Source organism: Amblyomma americanum, chromosome 5 (genome assembly GCF_052857255.1).
Source record: "Amblyomma americanum isolate KBUSLIRL-KWMA chromosome 5, ASM5285725v1, whole genome shotgun sequence".
NCBI lineage: Eukaryota > Metazoa > Arthropoda > Arachnida > Ixodida > Ixodidae > Amblyomma > Amblyomma americanum.
This window is the reverse complement of record NC_135501.1, coordinates 74,639,401-74,655,044: the sequence shown is the minus strand read 5'-3', so window position 1 is coordinate 74,655,044 and position 15,644 is coordinate 74,639,401. Positions and strand designations below refer to the sequence as shown.

Genomic DNA, 15,644 nt, shown 5'->3' with positions numbered 1-15,644 from the left:
GGCTGAGTAGTAATGGTCTAAGTTGTCACTGTCACATTCGGTTGAGGGAAGCGGGATTCGTGAAAGACAGCGTGCATTGGCATGTTGCCACCCGCTCTTGTATACGACTTTGGAGTCAGACTCCTGTAGACGCAGGGCCCAGCGCGCGAGGCGACCGCATGGATATCGGATATTGACGAGCCAGGAGAGGGAGTGATGATCAGTCACAATGGTGTATGGGCAGCCATACAGATATGATTGGAACCTCTCCACGGCGAAGATCACAGCAAGCCATTCTTGTACGGTAACAGTGTAGTTGCGTTCTAGCTTGTTGAGGAAGCGGCTGGCGTATGCAGTAACGTGCTTCCAATCATCGGGGCGTTGATCCAAACAGCGTCGATGCCAACACCGCTAGCATGAGTATGACCTTCTGTTGGCGCGCCGGGCTCGAAATGCCGGAGGACGGGATGTGACGTCAAGGAAACTCCAGCTGGCAGAAGGAGGCATCGTACGAGGGAGTCCATTTAAACGAAGTTCCTTTGTGACGAAGGCACGGATAGGCAATAAAGGCGAAGCAGTGATATAACGCCGGAATTAGGAACACAACCCCAAGAAACTGCGAACCCCTTTGACTGTCTGTGGTGCTTGAAAGGATTACACACCGTCGTTTTCTGACGATCTGGCTTCAGGCCTGTTTCATCGACTAGGCGGCCGAGCACCAACTATGGCGCTCGCCAAAGCGCCACTCCTTAGAATTGAGAACAGGCCGGCATTATGCAAGCAGTCTAATACACCAGGGAAGCGGTAGTTTGCTTGTCGAACAGTTTATAAAAAATTGCGACGTCACCAAGATAGCACAGATAAACGTCAAATTTCATGCCGCGCTATACCGCGTCCTCAAATATCTGAAAGGTTGCCGGTGGATTGAAAATTCCAAAATGCATCACATCAAATTCAAAGATGCCATCCGGCGTTAAAAAAACCGTTTTTTTTTCGTCTGCCGGATGCACCGGTATCTGCCAGGAACGTGATCACAGATCTACGCAGGGAAAGTAAGACGCTCCAGAGGGGCTATGCGAGGCAAAGGGTATACCTCCTTTTTGGCGATGGCATTTATACGCTGTCGATAGTGTGACGGGTTTGAGACGCGGGAATAAAGGGTGGTCCACTAAATAGCAAGCGGCGTAGAGTTGCGCAGAGCATTTCGTTGATCACGCCAAGTATTCTGCGTTCAGCTCTGGACTCTTGAACAGGTCCAGCCGTGGCAGCTGCGACAGACGCCATAACTCTAGGGGCATAGAGTTCACACAGAACGAGTTTCAAGCCGTTCGGCAGAACGGCGGTTTGAGGTGATGAATTAGTTGTCCATGACCATGTGCTGCATTTAACAACGGATACAAGAAAGTACGGTACTATACCATTGCGCCTCAAACAGGTATAACGTATGTGTTACACTTGAGCTTCGAACTTTTCACGGTTGGCAGATGCAGCGAATACCGGGATGCACAATACAGTACGCGATGGCACAACAGTGTCATGGGATACAAGGAGCACCGTTGCTGCGTCACACGAAGTTTGTATGAGGCTGGGCACAATCATAGGCTCGAAATAAACTTCGCCCTTTCCATAGTCGACTGTTGCTCCACACAGCTTCAGAAAGTTCATTCCTGAAATGACGTCACGGACAGAGCTAGCAACAATGAAGAATTTTGCTAGCAAAACGACTCCACCCTATTCGACATCCGGATTACACTCTCCCAGAGAAAACAACGGCTCGCCACTCACGCCACAAAACGTTCAATGTTCATCGCATTTAAACATAACTTTGCGTCCCAAGAAGCGCTTAGTTCTCCTGCTGATCACAGACACAGTTGCACCTGTATCAACGAGAGCTAACGTAGACATGCCGTTAACGGCCACACAAAGTGTGTTAAATATTGAAACAGGAGGAGAAATATCGAAACAGAGCAGACGTCCAGCGGACTCGCCTACATCGTTTGAGCTGGTTAGTTTCCCGTACGAGGCAACAAGGACCGGCGACGAGGTGGTGAAGACCGCCGTATGCAGAGTGCGGGACGAGGAGTCACACTCCGATCTGTGGCCGGAAAAGAAATCCGAAGGGTGGTGTGCCGAAGTTCTGTTGAAGGAGGTACGTATAGCCAGTCGTGGCAGATGCATTCTGGTAGGCCGGTCGTGCTGCGAAGGTTGATGGCCCGCATCGAGAAGGTCGACGGCGGTGGCAAACTCTTGCAATATGTACAAGATCCCCGCAGAGAAAGAAAACATGGGTGGCCGTTCAAAGGTTCACGCCTGGTAGCATTGATCGGTGCCGGGACCAACTGAGAAGGCACTACACCGTTCTTTGTCGTGGAAAGGCGGTGGCCGCTTGCAGTAGCGTTGCTCCTGGTGCGACCTCGGAACGGTGCGTGGTCAAGAATACTGAGGCGCTGTGAGTGCAGCAAAGTCCGTTCTGTTGACTGAAAACGGCTTCGCCATCCGCTGCAGAGAGGTTAACGTGTGGTCACGAGGTGGTGTCTGGCAGCGGGACAATTCGTCCGGAACAATCTGGCGGATAGTAGAAGCGAGATCACTCGCGGAAGCAATGTCACTTGTAGCGGCTTTTGTTCAAAATGTTCGGCAGTGCTGCGCGACATCGGAGACGGAGTTCAGGCTGTCCGTGTTGAAAAATGTATAGATGATTTCAGCGAAGCCATTAAGCAAATGACCTCCTTTGTCCGCGTTCGACATAATAGGTGAGGCTACTTTGCAGAATTTGAGTATTGGTTTAATATACTGTGTGCAGTTCTCACCGGGAAGCTGAGCCCGGTCAGCCAGCGTCTGCTTGGCCCTCTTCTTATTCGCGGACGAATCACTAAACCACGTTTCTTAGCTGGTCGTTTGTGTCCCACTTATTATAGGGGCTCATTCCTGGGTGTAGTAGCATGGTGGTTCGGGCCAGTTGGTTACTACCCATAATGCAGACAAGATTCTCACATAAATAAAACGCATACAGAAGCCAAAACACAAACAAGACAGGACTGGGCTGCTATTTCCTGCTGATTTTATTTGAAAAACTTCGAGGTTTAAATCATTCAGTCATCTTGAGGTAAAAGCTAATCACATTCATTGAAAAAAGCAATTTCATTTTCCAGAAATGACAGTGAAGGCGCGCTGACGCAATTGCGGCCAACTTTCTTAATAAAAAAGGCTTCGATATTTTCAAGATGCAGCTTATCCTTGGCGTAACGAAGAAACTGCGCTGTGTTAAACACAGGTTTGCAATTGCAAGTCCGATAATGTACAGCAAGATGGCCGCTGATACCATCCTTTACAAGATTTGAGTGTTCTAGCGCTCTTTAATTAAAAGAACGCCCTGTTTGGCCAATGCACACTTTTTACACGTGATCGGAATGCTATAAACGACTTTTGTTACACTCTCTGTGAACTTTGTGACGTGCTTAATATTACACCGTGCCTCCTCCTTTCTTGTTATCATTGGGGAAATTTTTGACAGTCTGCATGGTGCCGAAAATACAACGTTAACGATGTGTAGGCCGGCGATTTTCTTCTGGTTGTGGGAAATCTTATGTAGGAACGGAATTACCTGAGTGTTTTTCTGTTTCTTTTCTTTATCATCCGCTACCTTACTTCTTTTTTTTTGCTGCATTAGGCTCTCACAAAGAGCTCAAATACAATCATCAAAGAAACCAGGCGTGCGTAGCGGCTCGACTTTTCAGGGCGGCGTTGATGCAGTTCATGGCAATCCCGCGTTTAATGATTTTAGAATAAGCGCCGTTAAGAGGAAGAAGGACCTTTTGTGACGTAGGATTAGACTTCCAGCAGATGTCTTTGGCATTAAAAAAAATTTTGAGATCTACATACTGTATGCTCTATACTTTAAACATCCTTATGCGGCTTTAAAACCGATGATAATTTATGCAACTGCGTCTTCAAGGGAAATGCGATTTGTCAAGAGTCACCAAGTAATCATCGACATATCTAATTATTTTTTTAACATGAAGGCCCTTTAGTTAATTTTTAATGCGCTTATCAACGAACCAAAGAAAGATGTCACACATTATAAGAGATACTGAAGAACCAATGTAGACGCCAGCCTTTTGGGTATAAAAACAACCATTAAAATTTATGGCCATGGTTTAAAGATAAAATTCTAAAAGCATTGTCCTGTCTTGTTTCTTTCTCGTCTTCTGTATGTTTTTTTAATTTATGCTGCGAATCACATCTGCATTTTGGTAATCGTGAGCCACTCGCCCACATCCTCATGAGATGCGCTCGAGAAAGCGTAGTGTTCACGGTAGTGCGGCCAGGAGCTGCTGAATGCAGGCCTGGGTGTGGCTTCTCCATTTATCGACATCTCGGACACGGGAGGTGGCACCTGGAAAGTCGTCGACTCCGGCGAGGTACAGGCGTATGCTCCGTTGTTGATTATGGCGTACCCAGTACCTCCTACAAATTGTTGTGGGCGCAAAAACTTTACTCAAGGCCGGTTCACGCCAGGCGTACGAGGCGTACCAAGTGAGTTTCGATAGTGTCCAATAGACACAACTTGCGTCCCTTTCCCACATTTACTGCTTCGTATTCGCCGTCCGTGGCAATATGTAGCAGCGTAGATTACTGCGCGTGGACAGCAATGGCGTACTGAATGTCAGTTCTTTCAGATATTTGCAAGAAGTGCTATTGTGAGACGCTGTCGCATATTGGAATTATAGACGACTAACTTAGGGTGGGTACACAGAAGCTATATTGCATGAATTTTATCCGAGGTAACATAATGCAGCTAAAAATGCAATTGTTTTTACAAAGGATAAAAATTGAAAAAAACATATTCAGTTCCGTTCCCACCCTCTAGCATTTTTCTTGCTGGAAATTCATCGGAGTATCTGGAAAGTATGGCCACCAATGTTTTATGACGCACGCCTGCCTAATCTGTTGAATGGCGGTCGCTGCGATTACCTGTTGAGAGTCCGTTTTCTAAAAAATTTCGAGAACAGAGGTGACATGCAGGTGTGCTTCAAAAATGATATTAGGCAAGTCAGTAGCAAGATGACCTCCTGGCAAGTTCTTCATTGATTCTGTACTAGGACATCCGCGCTATATAACGCATCTCAATGATTTTTCCAAAGTAGTGACGACCTTATGTCTCGTTGCCGCCGTAGACGAACAAATAGGATGCCAATAACCCTGAATTTAGTTAGGCAAAAAGACCCTCAATTTATTGAGACAACCCATAAGCATGGGTCAGGTTAATTGTGAGATATGGCTTTTCTGGCGTTTCTTTTTATTGGAATGTATTTAAAAAAACCTTTCGGCTCACAAATGATTGATACAACTCGCTGTGCAGTACACAGATTAGGTCGTATCCTTTTTTTAGCACGTTAATTTATGACCCTTTCAGTGTGCACCACTCATAAGCGTACGTAAACGGTTGTTTTCAGTGACATCGATACAGTTGTCCTTATGAATTCGATGCAGTAGCTGAATATTATTGCGTCGCACTGCCGATCAAGAATATCAATAGTGCACTGATATGAAAATCACCTTATATGGTGCGCCACCATCTCGCAGAGGTCCATTTTGAAGTAGATTCCAAGGAATGTGTGAACAACTTGACCACTTTTCGAGGATCCATGCCGGTGCATTTTCTGTCGAGAAAAATGAACAGGCGAAGGTTTTCTTAAAAAGCCATACTCCAACAACGCTGAGAAAATATACCTTCAGTGTAAAAATTATATTTATATTATTCTTTTGGGCGCTCAATACGAAAGGAAGGAGTCAGTGTCACTCTAGAATTCTCTGATTTGCTTCTTCATTGATCTATATTGTCTGTTATTTATTAGACGTAGAAAATTCAATGAGAACTTTAGAAAAAAGTGATGTTTGTTTCTCATTGAGACTGGTTGAGCGCGCAAGACGTTTCTTATTTATAACTGGAGCTACGGTTATGAGCGGCTGTTACCAGCTCCAGTTTTATCCGTTCTCGCACCTACAAACCACGCGTATCTGATACAATGAGACATGACCAATTTGATATGTCATGTGTAACTACTTCCTTCTGTGGTGAGGAGAAGAGAACTCACGGAAATGTGTGAGTATAGGCGGAAGGCGGCAGCTCGGTGCATCGTGACCAAATGAAGAATTACTTCGAGCGCCCGTCGAAGGGATAAATTTATGCTATTGTTAGGTCGATGCATGGCACGCACATTTAGTGCAGCGAATTTAGGCCTCGTCAGTTGCTAACAGAGATATAAGTGAGAATGGGCCAGTTGCGCCATCTCACTAGCTCTCCACGCTTACATCGATTTACTGAAGGGGGAATGAGAGTGTTAAAAATTGTTCAGTAATTTAGCAACGTATCTTGCTAAAAAGTAGAAAGCAGGTAAGCCATGAATTGCTGATTTTAATATGCATTTATATTTCAAATTTACCACCTGGAAGAAAATATATGACAGAATAATGTTTTCTAGTTAGGTCGTTTCTTATGGAAATTTATCGTAATTTCACCTTTGAGAAAGTTTTAAGAAAAAGCAGACATTTTTAATGACCTGCCGCGCCATCAAAAGTTAGAAAAATGCCAATAAATTCGCTTTGTTGCTCACAAATCAATAACAAAGTTGGAAACAGTGTGCCAGGAAATACCCCCACACTTGGCCTAATTGCTAATCTATGACACTTAAAAGAAAAAAAAGCTTTAGGGTGTGCCGTGGGCGTTTGGAAATATCTGCGTATTAATAAGATCTCTTTAACTGAGAAATAATTTTAAACACCCGTAAAAAAGGGCGTAATAGGGAAGTGATTTCGCCATATATTTTCTTCCAAGCCATACATTTTAAATCTATATTGTATTTAAAGCTCGCATTCCTTAATACAACTAAATACCAAGTTTAGGCAAGTAGGAAGTTATTTTGACAAATAAAAATCAACTTTCTCAGCATCAGCATCCTGATCACATCACAACTTTCGGCAGACGGCGAAAAAATATTCTACACTTTGCAGCTACAAGGAATCGTGGTTTCTGAACATTTTTTTTCTTTTGGGATCAGAGAGGCGAAATAGGAGAGTTGTAATCGTTTTATCTCACGCTGAAGCAAACACATTATCGGTAGATCTGAAACATCCCCTTTCGAAGTTTTTTTACTGACAGCAAAGAGCTATCAGCGTGATTAATATGCCTGTTCGAGCCTGCATAAAATTAGGACAAATTAAAGTTTCGCTTTTTCATGTCCAGTTTTAATTACGTCACCCACGACACGCAGAGCACAATGTTTTATTGTGTCATTCTGTGTCACTGAGTGTTCAGAAAGCATGGAGTCAACAGTGGAGAACATTGAATCCACGGGACGCGGACAGCAGTTTCCGTTTGCGCGACTGATTGGTGGCTGAAGGAATTTTCACGTTGTTTATTGACATAAGTAGCTGTGTACATAAGTAGCTGTGTACCTCAAAAAAGTCGCCTTTCTTAAAACGAATAAATAGTAATTTGCATTGGCAGTCGGTGGTGGTATATGATTCATTAAGAGACGATAAGTAATGCAATATAACAATTGAAGAGTACTCGGAAGAGCTAAACAGCAAAGTAACATAAAAGCTTCAGGTTAGAAAGAATTTTTTGCTGGCATTAGCTAGACATAGAGAAATTACGGGAAATAAAGGAGAATAACGTGAAACGTAATTAAAACAGGACTAAGGAGGAAAACAATGCTTACAAACTATTTTCTTACACTATGCAAGAAGGCAAACCTTAATTGCAATCTCGTGCACTCAGTTCGAAGCCGAAATAGTGAGCGCCACTCTTTTTAACATACACTATCTACTATTGGCAACTGAAGGACACATGGCCTGCGTTAGGTCTTTAATTTCGGGGTTAAAAACTACATTATGCAGCACTTTTTTCTTGATCTAGTGTTACCAGGAACTAAATGTCTTTCAGAAAAAAATAAATGAAAATCGCCGATGTTTTTTATGAATCTTCCCGACAGATCGCTTTTTTCGAATTTTTAAGGCTCCAGATAATTTAAACGCCTAATTTAATATAATCTCAACAATCAAGCAGTCAGAATTTCTTCCTACAGAATTAGAAATGGCAGAATCACTCTCCTAAAACTGCCTTTTATCGAATGCATTACTTTTCATTATTGTTTGCGATTTTTACTGCGAAATTATAGTAGCCAAATAGTCGTTTTGTCCTGCTTCCAATAGAAAATTTTGGTCACAATTGCTGAAAAGATATTCAGACTCCAAACAAGTTAATTTTTCTTTCTTCGGGCATCCAAATCAGTGAATTTAGGAAATCGCAAAAGCTAGAATTTTCAGGTATTGTGCGTAAATTTTTTTCCAACAAAACTACACCATTTCTTTCAAACCTGATGCAATTCCTTTGTGTTGGTACTTTTTCACAGTAGTTATAAAAATTTATTGCAAACAATTATTATGATGCAACCTCGATTACAGTTCTCTTCTGAACACATCCATATATACCGTGAGCTCCAAAGGATCCCCGAGAGTAATTTTTCAAAATGCTGTTTTTGAGTACCTTTTTGCGGACTAGTAGTACCAGTGTGGCGGACGCCAAAAAAGAGGCGAATCATGTAAACCTGTAAATTGATTGAAAACTTTTCATACTTATAAAACGTTACCAATAGGTGCCTGAATGCAACTACAGGTTCGTTGCCAGCAGTTAGTAAAGGACATATAAGTTTCTAGAGTTTCGAAACCGTAAACACTCTCGCCGCGGTGGCTCAACATATTTCTGTCATTTCGTGCACACTACTGGGGTGCGACGCACCATGCGACAATAGCTGCCTCGCAGCTTGGAGCGGGGAGCACCGCACCGTTGTTTTTTTACCTCTACCGGACACTCATCAACGAGCGCGGCCTGAGCCTGTAGACATTTGGGAATGTCTGCTCTAACATAAACTGGGTCGTCGATAGTAGCCCACAAGCCTTTAGGGTAAAGACCTGATGGTCAAGACCCTTAGGGTGATGACCTCCATGGAAAATGACTTCTGGGAAAGTGTACTTTGAAATAAGTACAAATTAAAAAAAAGAGCAGAAATAACTGTTAGCGCTGTCGCGTCATATCCTTAAGGAACAGATTAAGTGTCCCTCTCATTTCGATATCCGGCCACTGAAATTTATCAGCGTCCAGGGCCTGCCAGCTTTAAACCAGCTTAACTTCTTGTTACCGCAGTGGTATGAGTCTTGAATATTGGCACCCCTATGGTTAACATTTTTGGGCAGAGGCGTTCTGCTGGTGAGCTCCAGGAAACCATATCTGCTTATAGGTAAAAATGAAATAATATGATGAATTCTTTCTTCGACTTTTCTGGGTCAGTATTTTTGAACAAAAGTAGAGGGCGGAGCTTAAGTTATAGAGATAAAGTTGCCAGTATTTTTGAACAAAAGTAGAGGGCGGAGCTTAAGTTATAGAGCTAAAGTTAAGCCAAGTCTTAATTCGCTGTGTGCTAATAAAGGAACATTTTTTGGAAAAAACCGGACCTGATGAAGGTATTAGGGTTGCGAAAATATTCGCCTTCATTATCTTTTTGCGATATTTTACCCGCAAACGCACATTTCTGAGAAAACTTGTTTAATTTGATTTCATAAACCGCTAAATAAGTAGAATTATGGCTCATGAAAGGATAACTGACGCCAATGGGTTAGATTCTTGAGCTCACTGGTGTGATAAGTTGTCCACAACGGTGCACTAAATTGAGAATGTAGACTTTTTCGATCTGCATACTGCGCTAAACCTTGTTAAAGCAGAGGAAGAAAATGCAGTGCGAGAAGCATAAAGCGTGCGCAAACTTATATTTATGACTCCTCATTACGCCTTTTCACTGGCTGTCGCTGTATAAGTATATATAAAAATAATAGTGATCAGTGTGCATATATAGTTCCCAGATGCGCTCCGTAGCATCACACAGGGACATAGTGCTAGTACTGGTCATAGAATTTCACTGGAAGCACTGACCTTAAGAATTTTCATAGCATCCACAATCTCTTGGGTAAGCCTATAGGCCTCGAACTCATTGACGGTCAAGAAACCCCAGTCGAAAACCTTGACGCCCCAGTAACTTTCATAGTCTTCAATTCCCTCTTGAGTAGCGAGGGCGCGGCTCAATACTTTTGCGTTGCTGCAAAAAAAAAGAAAAATGCATTTGCTGATGTAAAATGACAGGGCTCCATCGTCGGACTATAGGCGAGGACTGGGCGTAGCTAGGCAGAAAACGTTTCTTCGCAGGACAACCGCAGGGTATTCATTAAATGTGTAAATGAACAAACTGTTATGAAAATTTAGTTATGTACTTTGTTCTTTTTACGATTTAAATAGACGAGGTGTATGAGGTCGCTGAGCGACTCCCTACGTTTTCGCCAGCCGATGCCACTCAACCTGAACGCTCCAGCGGTTTGAATCAGTACGCAGTGCGGTCGGAAAGTTTCAAATTTGCCCTGTGGCGGCTAAACCTTCAGAGGCCACGGTAATGGACGAGCCGCCACACCGCATAACCTCCAAAACGATGACGCCCGCCATTGGCGTCTACTTTGCCGATTATGATGGCGCAATTATTGTTGCAACTCCGCAATTTATACGTCAGAATCCAAAAGAGGAATTAATGCCAACAATATGACATTTTTCACTTAATCTCCAGCAGATAAATTACCGGGCCCCTTCAGGAACTTACAAGCGAGTCATCCAAAAGCATTGCAATTCTACTGAAATTCTATTCGAGTTGCATTCTTTTTCTGGTCTAGTGTAGTTGGTGCAGTTGAAAGCAGTACACACTGTTACTGCTTAGCATTTCCTATTTTCACGCCTTCGATGACGTCGCATCGTAATGACCAATCACGAATTTGGTAATGCCTTCACTTTCTGAGCGACGCCCAGATTTTGTGCGGATTAGCCATGTTATACTATTGCAAAAATAATTAGTATGCGTTTCATAGGCGTGTTTTCGAGCGCCCTTGGAACGGTTGTGGGGGGGAATGTGGTCTGCCGCGCTGTCTCCGCTAGGCGTCGCTACCAACCTAGAAGCCACAACCGGAAAGGTACTGCTTTCATAAACGTACAGCGAATATCTACAGAGAGCTGCAAGCTTACATCATAAGTGATTCTTTAGGAGTTGGCTATTCAGCAGTAGAACAGTTTTACGTTGTTCGTAGACAGACCTGAGATCGATGGACATTCCGTAACGAGTGGACGTAGCGGTCTGGGCTGTGTCGAAGAAAGGCTGCCGAGAAACTTGGTTTTGTTCCTGCACGCCAAATTTGTTCGTGGGGTTCTTGATGTACAGCGAAACACAGAAGACGAAGTCGCACAGACTGTCTTCGGGAAAAAGTCGGCTCTGCTCGCAGTTGCTCGTAGTACACACTGTGGAGGAGACACCGGTACACACACTGGTAAATAAAAGCACGTGCTCTAATTTTAGGAGCCACGTATTCACGGCCATGGTAGCAACTTATTACGACGCTATTTTGAGGTGCAGGTGGAACGAACTACTTTCATTTATAACTTACGTGTCGAGCCGATTTATACACTATTGTAGCGGATAGCTGCATGTTTCTGTGAACATGCACAAACACACCTGTTGCTTGATGAAGAGAACATGGCCCGATGCTGAAATGAACTCTCTGCAGGGTGTTGACGACAGATAGAGAGAAATGTAAAAATGAAATTTCTGTCCCTAAAAGCGAGTACAAGGCTAAGGAAGTTAAAGAGAGTAAGATCAACTCGCATTTACTAGTACGTGCATAGAATGTAGATAATTATAGCTGACCTGAAGCTTTGTCAAATGCGTGTTTTGTTACAAGTAATCGTCCTTCGAATCGAAGCATAACGCTTGAAGTAACATATATTGATTCCGTGCCTACAGTTAGGTGTGATGTATATTGCATCGTTCATTGGCTCTAGAATGTTTTCACTATTCCAGGAATTGACAGGGTTGAATTTGATAACAAAGCCTTGCTGCGTATACTCTCAGTTGTTCTCAGCTTTGTACCGAGTCACTTTAGTAGTGTCTCTAGACAAGAACTTCTATACAATACATTCTTACGTTTATCCCATTCCGTGTGCGTACTGTTAGAAACTCACCGCCGTTCCCTATCTGGCCACATAAGTTTTTATTCTTCTCTGCCACGTGCACCGGGTGTTGACGGGTGTCGAGATTGCACCACTTGCTATTAAGCCTTATCTTGTGCGCACCCCCGCCTCATAAGTGCTTCTGAGCACCCGCTCTAATGGCTGGCAGGTGAGGACGATTCATTGCTTGTAATCCCTTACTTTGCCTTCCGCAAATGAGAGAATAGATTTTCGAGCACTTCGTGCTCTAAGCGATACTAATTTCATTGTGTAGTACCGTATTTCTAGGATAACCATTAAACGCATGCATTTTATATTCGATTTTAGCAAGTGAATCCTGCTTGCGGACATGTTTTCTGTGGTAGCGATCTGGAGGGCAGCAGTTGCAGCCTTGGGGTTACACAGTCAGATCTTCAGTTAAGCCCCCAGACATAAACCAAACAGCAGGCTTTAATATCCCTGTATAGTTTTCAATATCAGCAAGGCGGCGTTGATTAGAACGCTATTAAGGCTCATGAGGAGAGGTAAAATATATTTGAATATTCCATCTGATTACATTCCACTGAAAACGCAGTTGTCAATGCGACGGCAAAGAATAAATTGCGATGGCAAGTTTTACCGCCGGTGGTTCTGACACATTAGTCACCACAGTATGGCGTTAATTGATATAAACAGACTGCAGTGGTGTTTGTAAAAACTTGCAAACACGGAGATTTCTTTTTTAGGAATATTTTCAGATCTAGAGGCATACTGTCACATTTGAGATAACTACTTTTGGAAGCTGTGAGCAATACTTCTCAACTGATTTGCAGCGGGAACTCGGCGCCCTGCTTGTTATGGAACGGAATGCGTAGTTTTAGTCGTTTGCCCTCTATATAACATCTCTTCTGCCTGCCAGCAAGTTGAGTCATCAGTTGATAATAGCGCTCTTGTCACTTGTAATAAGTACCGCGTTTGAGCGATAGCGTATATTACTCGTTCGGTCGAAAAGTCGTCGGCGTGGTAGTAGTCAACACAGCGTGTCGGAAGCAATCGAGGGTTGAGTAAAAAAAATTTTATCATAATAATTTGTGAAGAAAGTGGTAGTTTGGGAGTGTTGGTGAGACATGATATAAACTTGAAGCGAAAAACCACACGAGGACGGTGAAAGAAGACCAGAGACACACGAGCGCTAACTTTTAACAAACAATTGTGAACCACGAAGCAGTATATAAAGGTTAATCGTGGCCGGTCATCACACATGCGCATTCCGCAAACCAATCAATGACGACGCAAGTATTGTAATTCCTTTGGAGATAAAGCACAAAAACACTATTCATGATTTCTGCCTCGATAATTTCACTCATTAGTTGGCAGGTACTTATGGTGACACTGGTGCATTCTTTGCAGAAAGGCACGCAGCCACATTTCGCACAAGGTTCGGCACTCTGGCCGGACTGGGTGCATCACTGGGGTGATCACTTCATTCACGCTTTCTAAAGTGCGCGTCTAGGAACCCTCCGTACTTTCCCTTACGTTTCTACCAGAAATTAGGGGAGCAAGTTCAGAACTTATGGCCGCCAGTTTGGCGGAACAAATCCTCTGACTGTCTGTTTCTGGGTATCCCACACATGTACTTCTCAGCGTCGCGAAAGGCATTCTTAAACGGATATTTCTTTCTTTATTGTTTCCTTAGACACAGTCTAAGAGGGGGTGGAGGCTAAAGGCGTCCACGCACCTGACAAAGGCCTCGGCCTCGGTCAACACAACCTGTCACCTTCCAGGTTCCTGTTGGTAAGCACGAGAAAGCGGTGATTATGTACATACACGGCTTGTCCCATTGACTAAAGAAGATTTGGGCAAAAGGTGAACGTCCTAGTAATTTTTGCTGCTCCGGAAAAGCATCGAAAACTGCAAAATGAGTCACTCAGGCGACTCTCACAAGCTTGGGTGCAAGAAGCGGCACAGGGACAAGTTCGTCAAATGTGCGGAATCGGTCATGTATAATCTACCGATTTCATGTGGTAAGACATATGTGGGACAAAGTGGGGTGTGTGTTAACGACCGTCTCAGTGAACATTGTAGAAATGTAAGGGGAAAGTGCGGAGGGTTACTGGACGTGCACTGTAGAAAGCGTAAATAAAGTAATGACCCCAGTGATGTACTGAGTTCCAGGCTGATTGGAGAACCCTGTGCAAAATCGAGCTGCGTGCCTTTCAGCAAAGAATGCACCATTGCCACCAGAAGTACCTGCCAACTAATGCGTGAAATTATTGAGGCAGAGATCATAGATAGTTTAAGAGAAAACTGCGCGTCCAAGCCGCCCATTGCTTTATCTCTCAAGGAATTAAAATCCTTGCGTCGTCATTGATTGGTTTGCGGAATGCGCATGTGTGATGACCGGCCACGATAATCCTTTACATTCTTCTCGCGGTTCGCAATAAATTGTTGAAAATAAGTACTTGTCTGTCTCTCGTCTTCTTTCACTGCCCTCGTCTGGTTTTGCGCTCCAATTTTTTGTCATAATAATTTGTACTTCTAGTGATTGAAGATTGATTGGTGTGTGATAGGCGATGACGAGTGAATGAAATCATTCTAAGAAATAAAAAAATGTAAAGAAAAGTAGATACAGTGAGGTGAACAGGTGTCAAAAGAGTCAGAATTAAAAGCGCATGCTTGATTATGGTAATTAAGAAAATTTAGATTGTGCAATTCAGCAAATATTTAATAGAAACAATTAAAAATTGAAAATTCGTTCAAATGTCGAACTGCTCAGAATAGAAAGCAGATGAGTCAAAGAACCTAAGTAGACGAATCAGAGTAAGATGACGCACCAAACAGCATACGGTATCGCGTCAAGTCATGCACATAGGATAGTAGTCCTCCAACGTTTTCTTTTATGATTGAGATGCTTGGTCCAGCATGTTCATATCACAATTATTTCATAAGACGTAGAACATCTACGTCTACAGCGCGTTATAGATCGGCGCGTGCTCTACGGCAATGTATGAATATTACTGAAATATAGGTGCGAATCTTTGTACAGTTTATGCAGGCTTCAAACCACTGGCACACGGCTTTACCATTTTGTTTGTGACGCGAGATGTGACGAGATGCATCCCGAATGATTGAATTCACGCGCAACGGCTTCCAAACTATTCCAGATTGCTTTAGTTGCTTTGGCGCCTAACCTTAATCGGTGGTTCCTAGGCAGCTTCAAATTGAGCACGGACAAGAGCGGTATGCATTCTGTTGGACGACCGCCGAGCACGTTTTTTGTTTTTTGTTTGTTGTTTGTTGTTTGTTGTTTTGGGCGCCTATCCGCCCAATAAATAGTTTCATTTCGAAGCCCTTACCATTGTCTTTTTGACTGCCGTTGTGCCTTCACCACAACGTGACAATATATGATGAGACCGCATTTGCTAGCTTCGCTCTAATCACACGGGAATGATGACAGGTAGAATACTATATGAGGGCTGACATTGGTACGTGGCACATCGAAGTGCTAACGTTTTCGTGGGTCAATGAACCGTACAAACCGAATAGCTTGGTCAGATTATTAAACCAAAATGCACCCCTCCTCGCCCTT

The 15,644-nt window shown here is 43.4% G+C and overlaps 1 protein-coding gene across 2 annotated transcripts in view; it reads right to left on the bottom strand.

Annotated features, from left to right (window-relative positions):
• The window catches only part of LOC144132550 (uncharacterized), a 49,200-nt gene that overhangs the window by 30,171 nt on the left and 3,385 nt on the right, over positions 1-15,644 (bottom strand). For both annotated transcript variants that reach the window (XM_077665041.1, XM_077665040.1), the window contains 3 exons: positions 11,167-11,368; positions 9,971-10,133; positions 5,539-5,642 (listed from right to left, as the gene is read on the bottom strand). In XM_077665041.1, the coding sequence (XP_077521167.1) occupies positions 5,539-5,642; positions 9,971-10,133; positions 11,167-11,368 (469 nt within the window). The remainder of the gene's footprint in view (positions 1-5,538; positions 5,643-9,970; positions 10,134-11,166; positions 11,369-15,644) is intronic.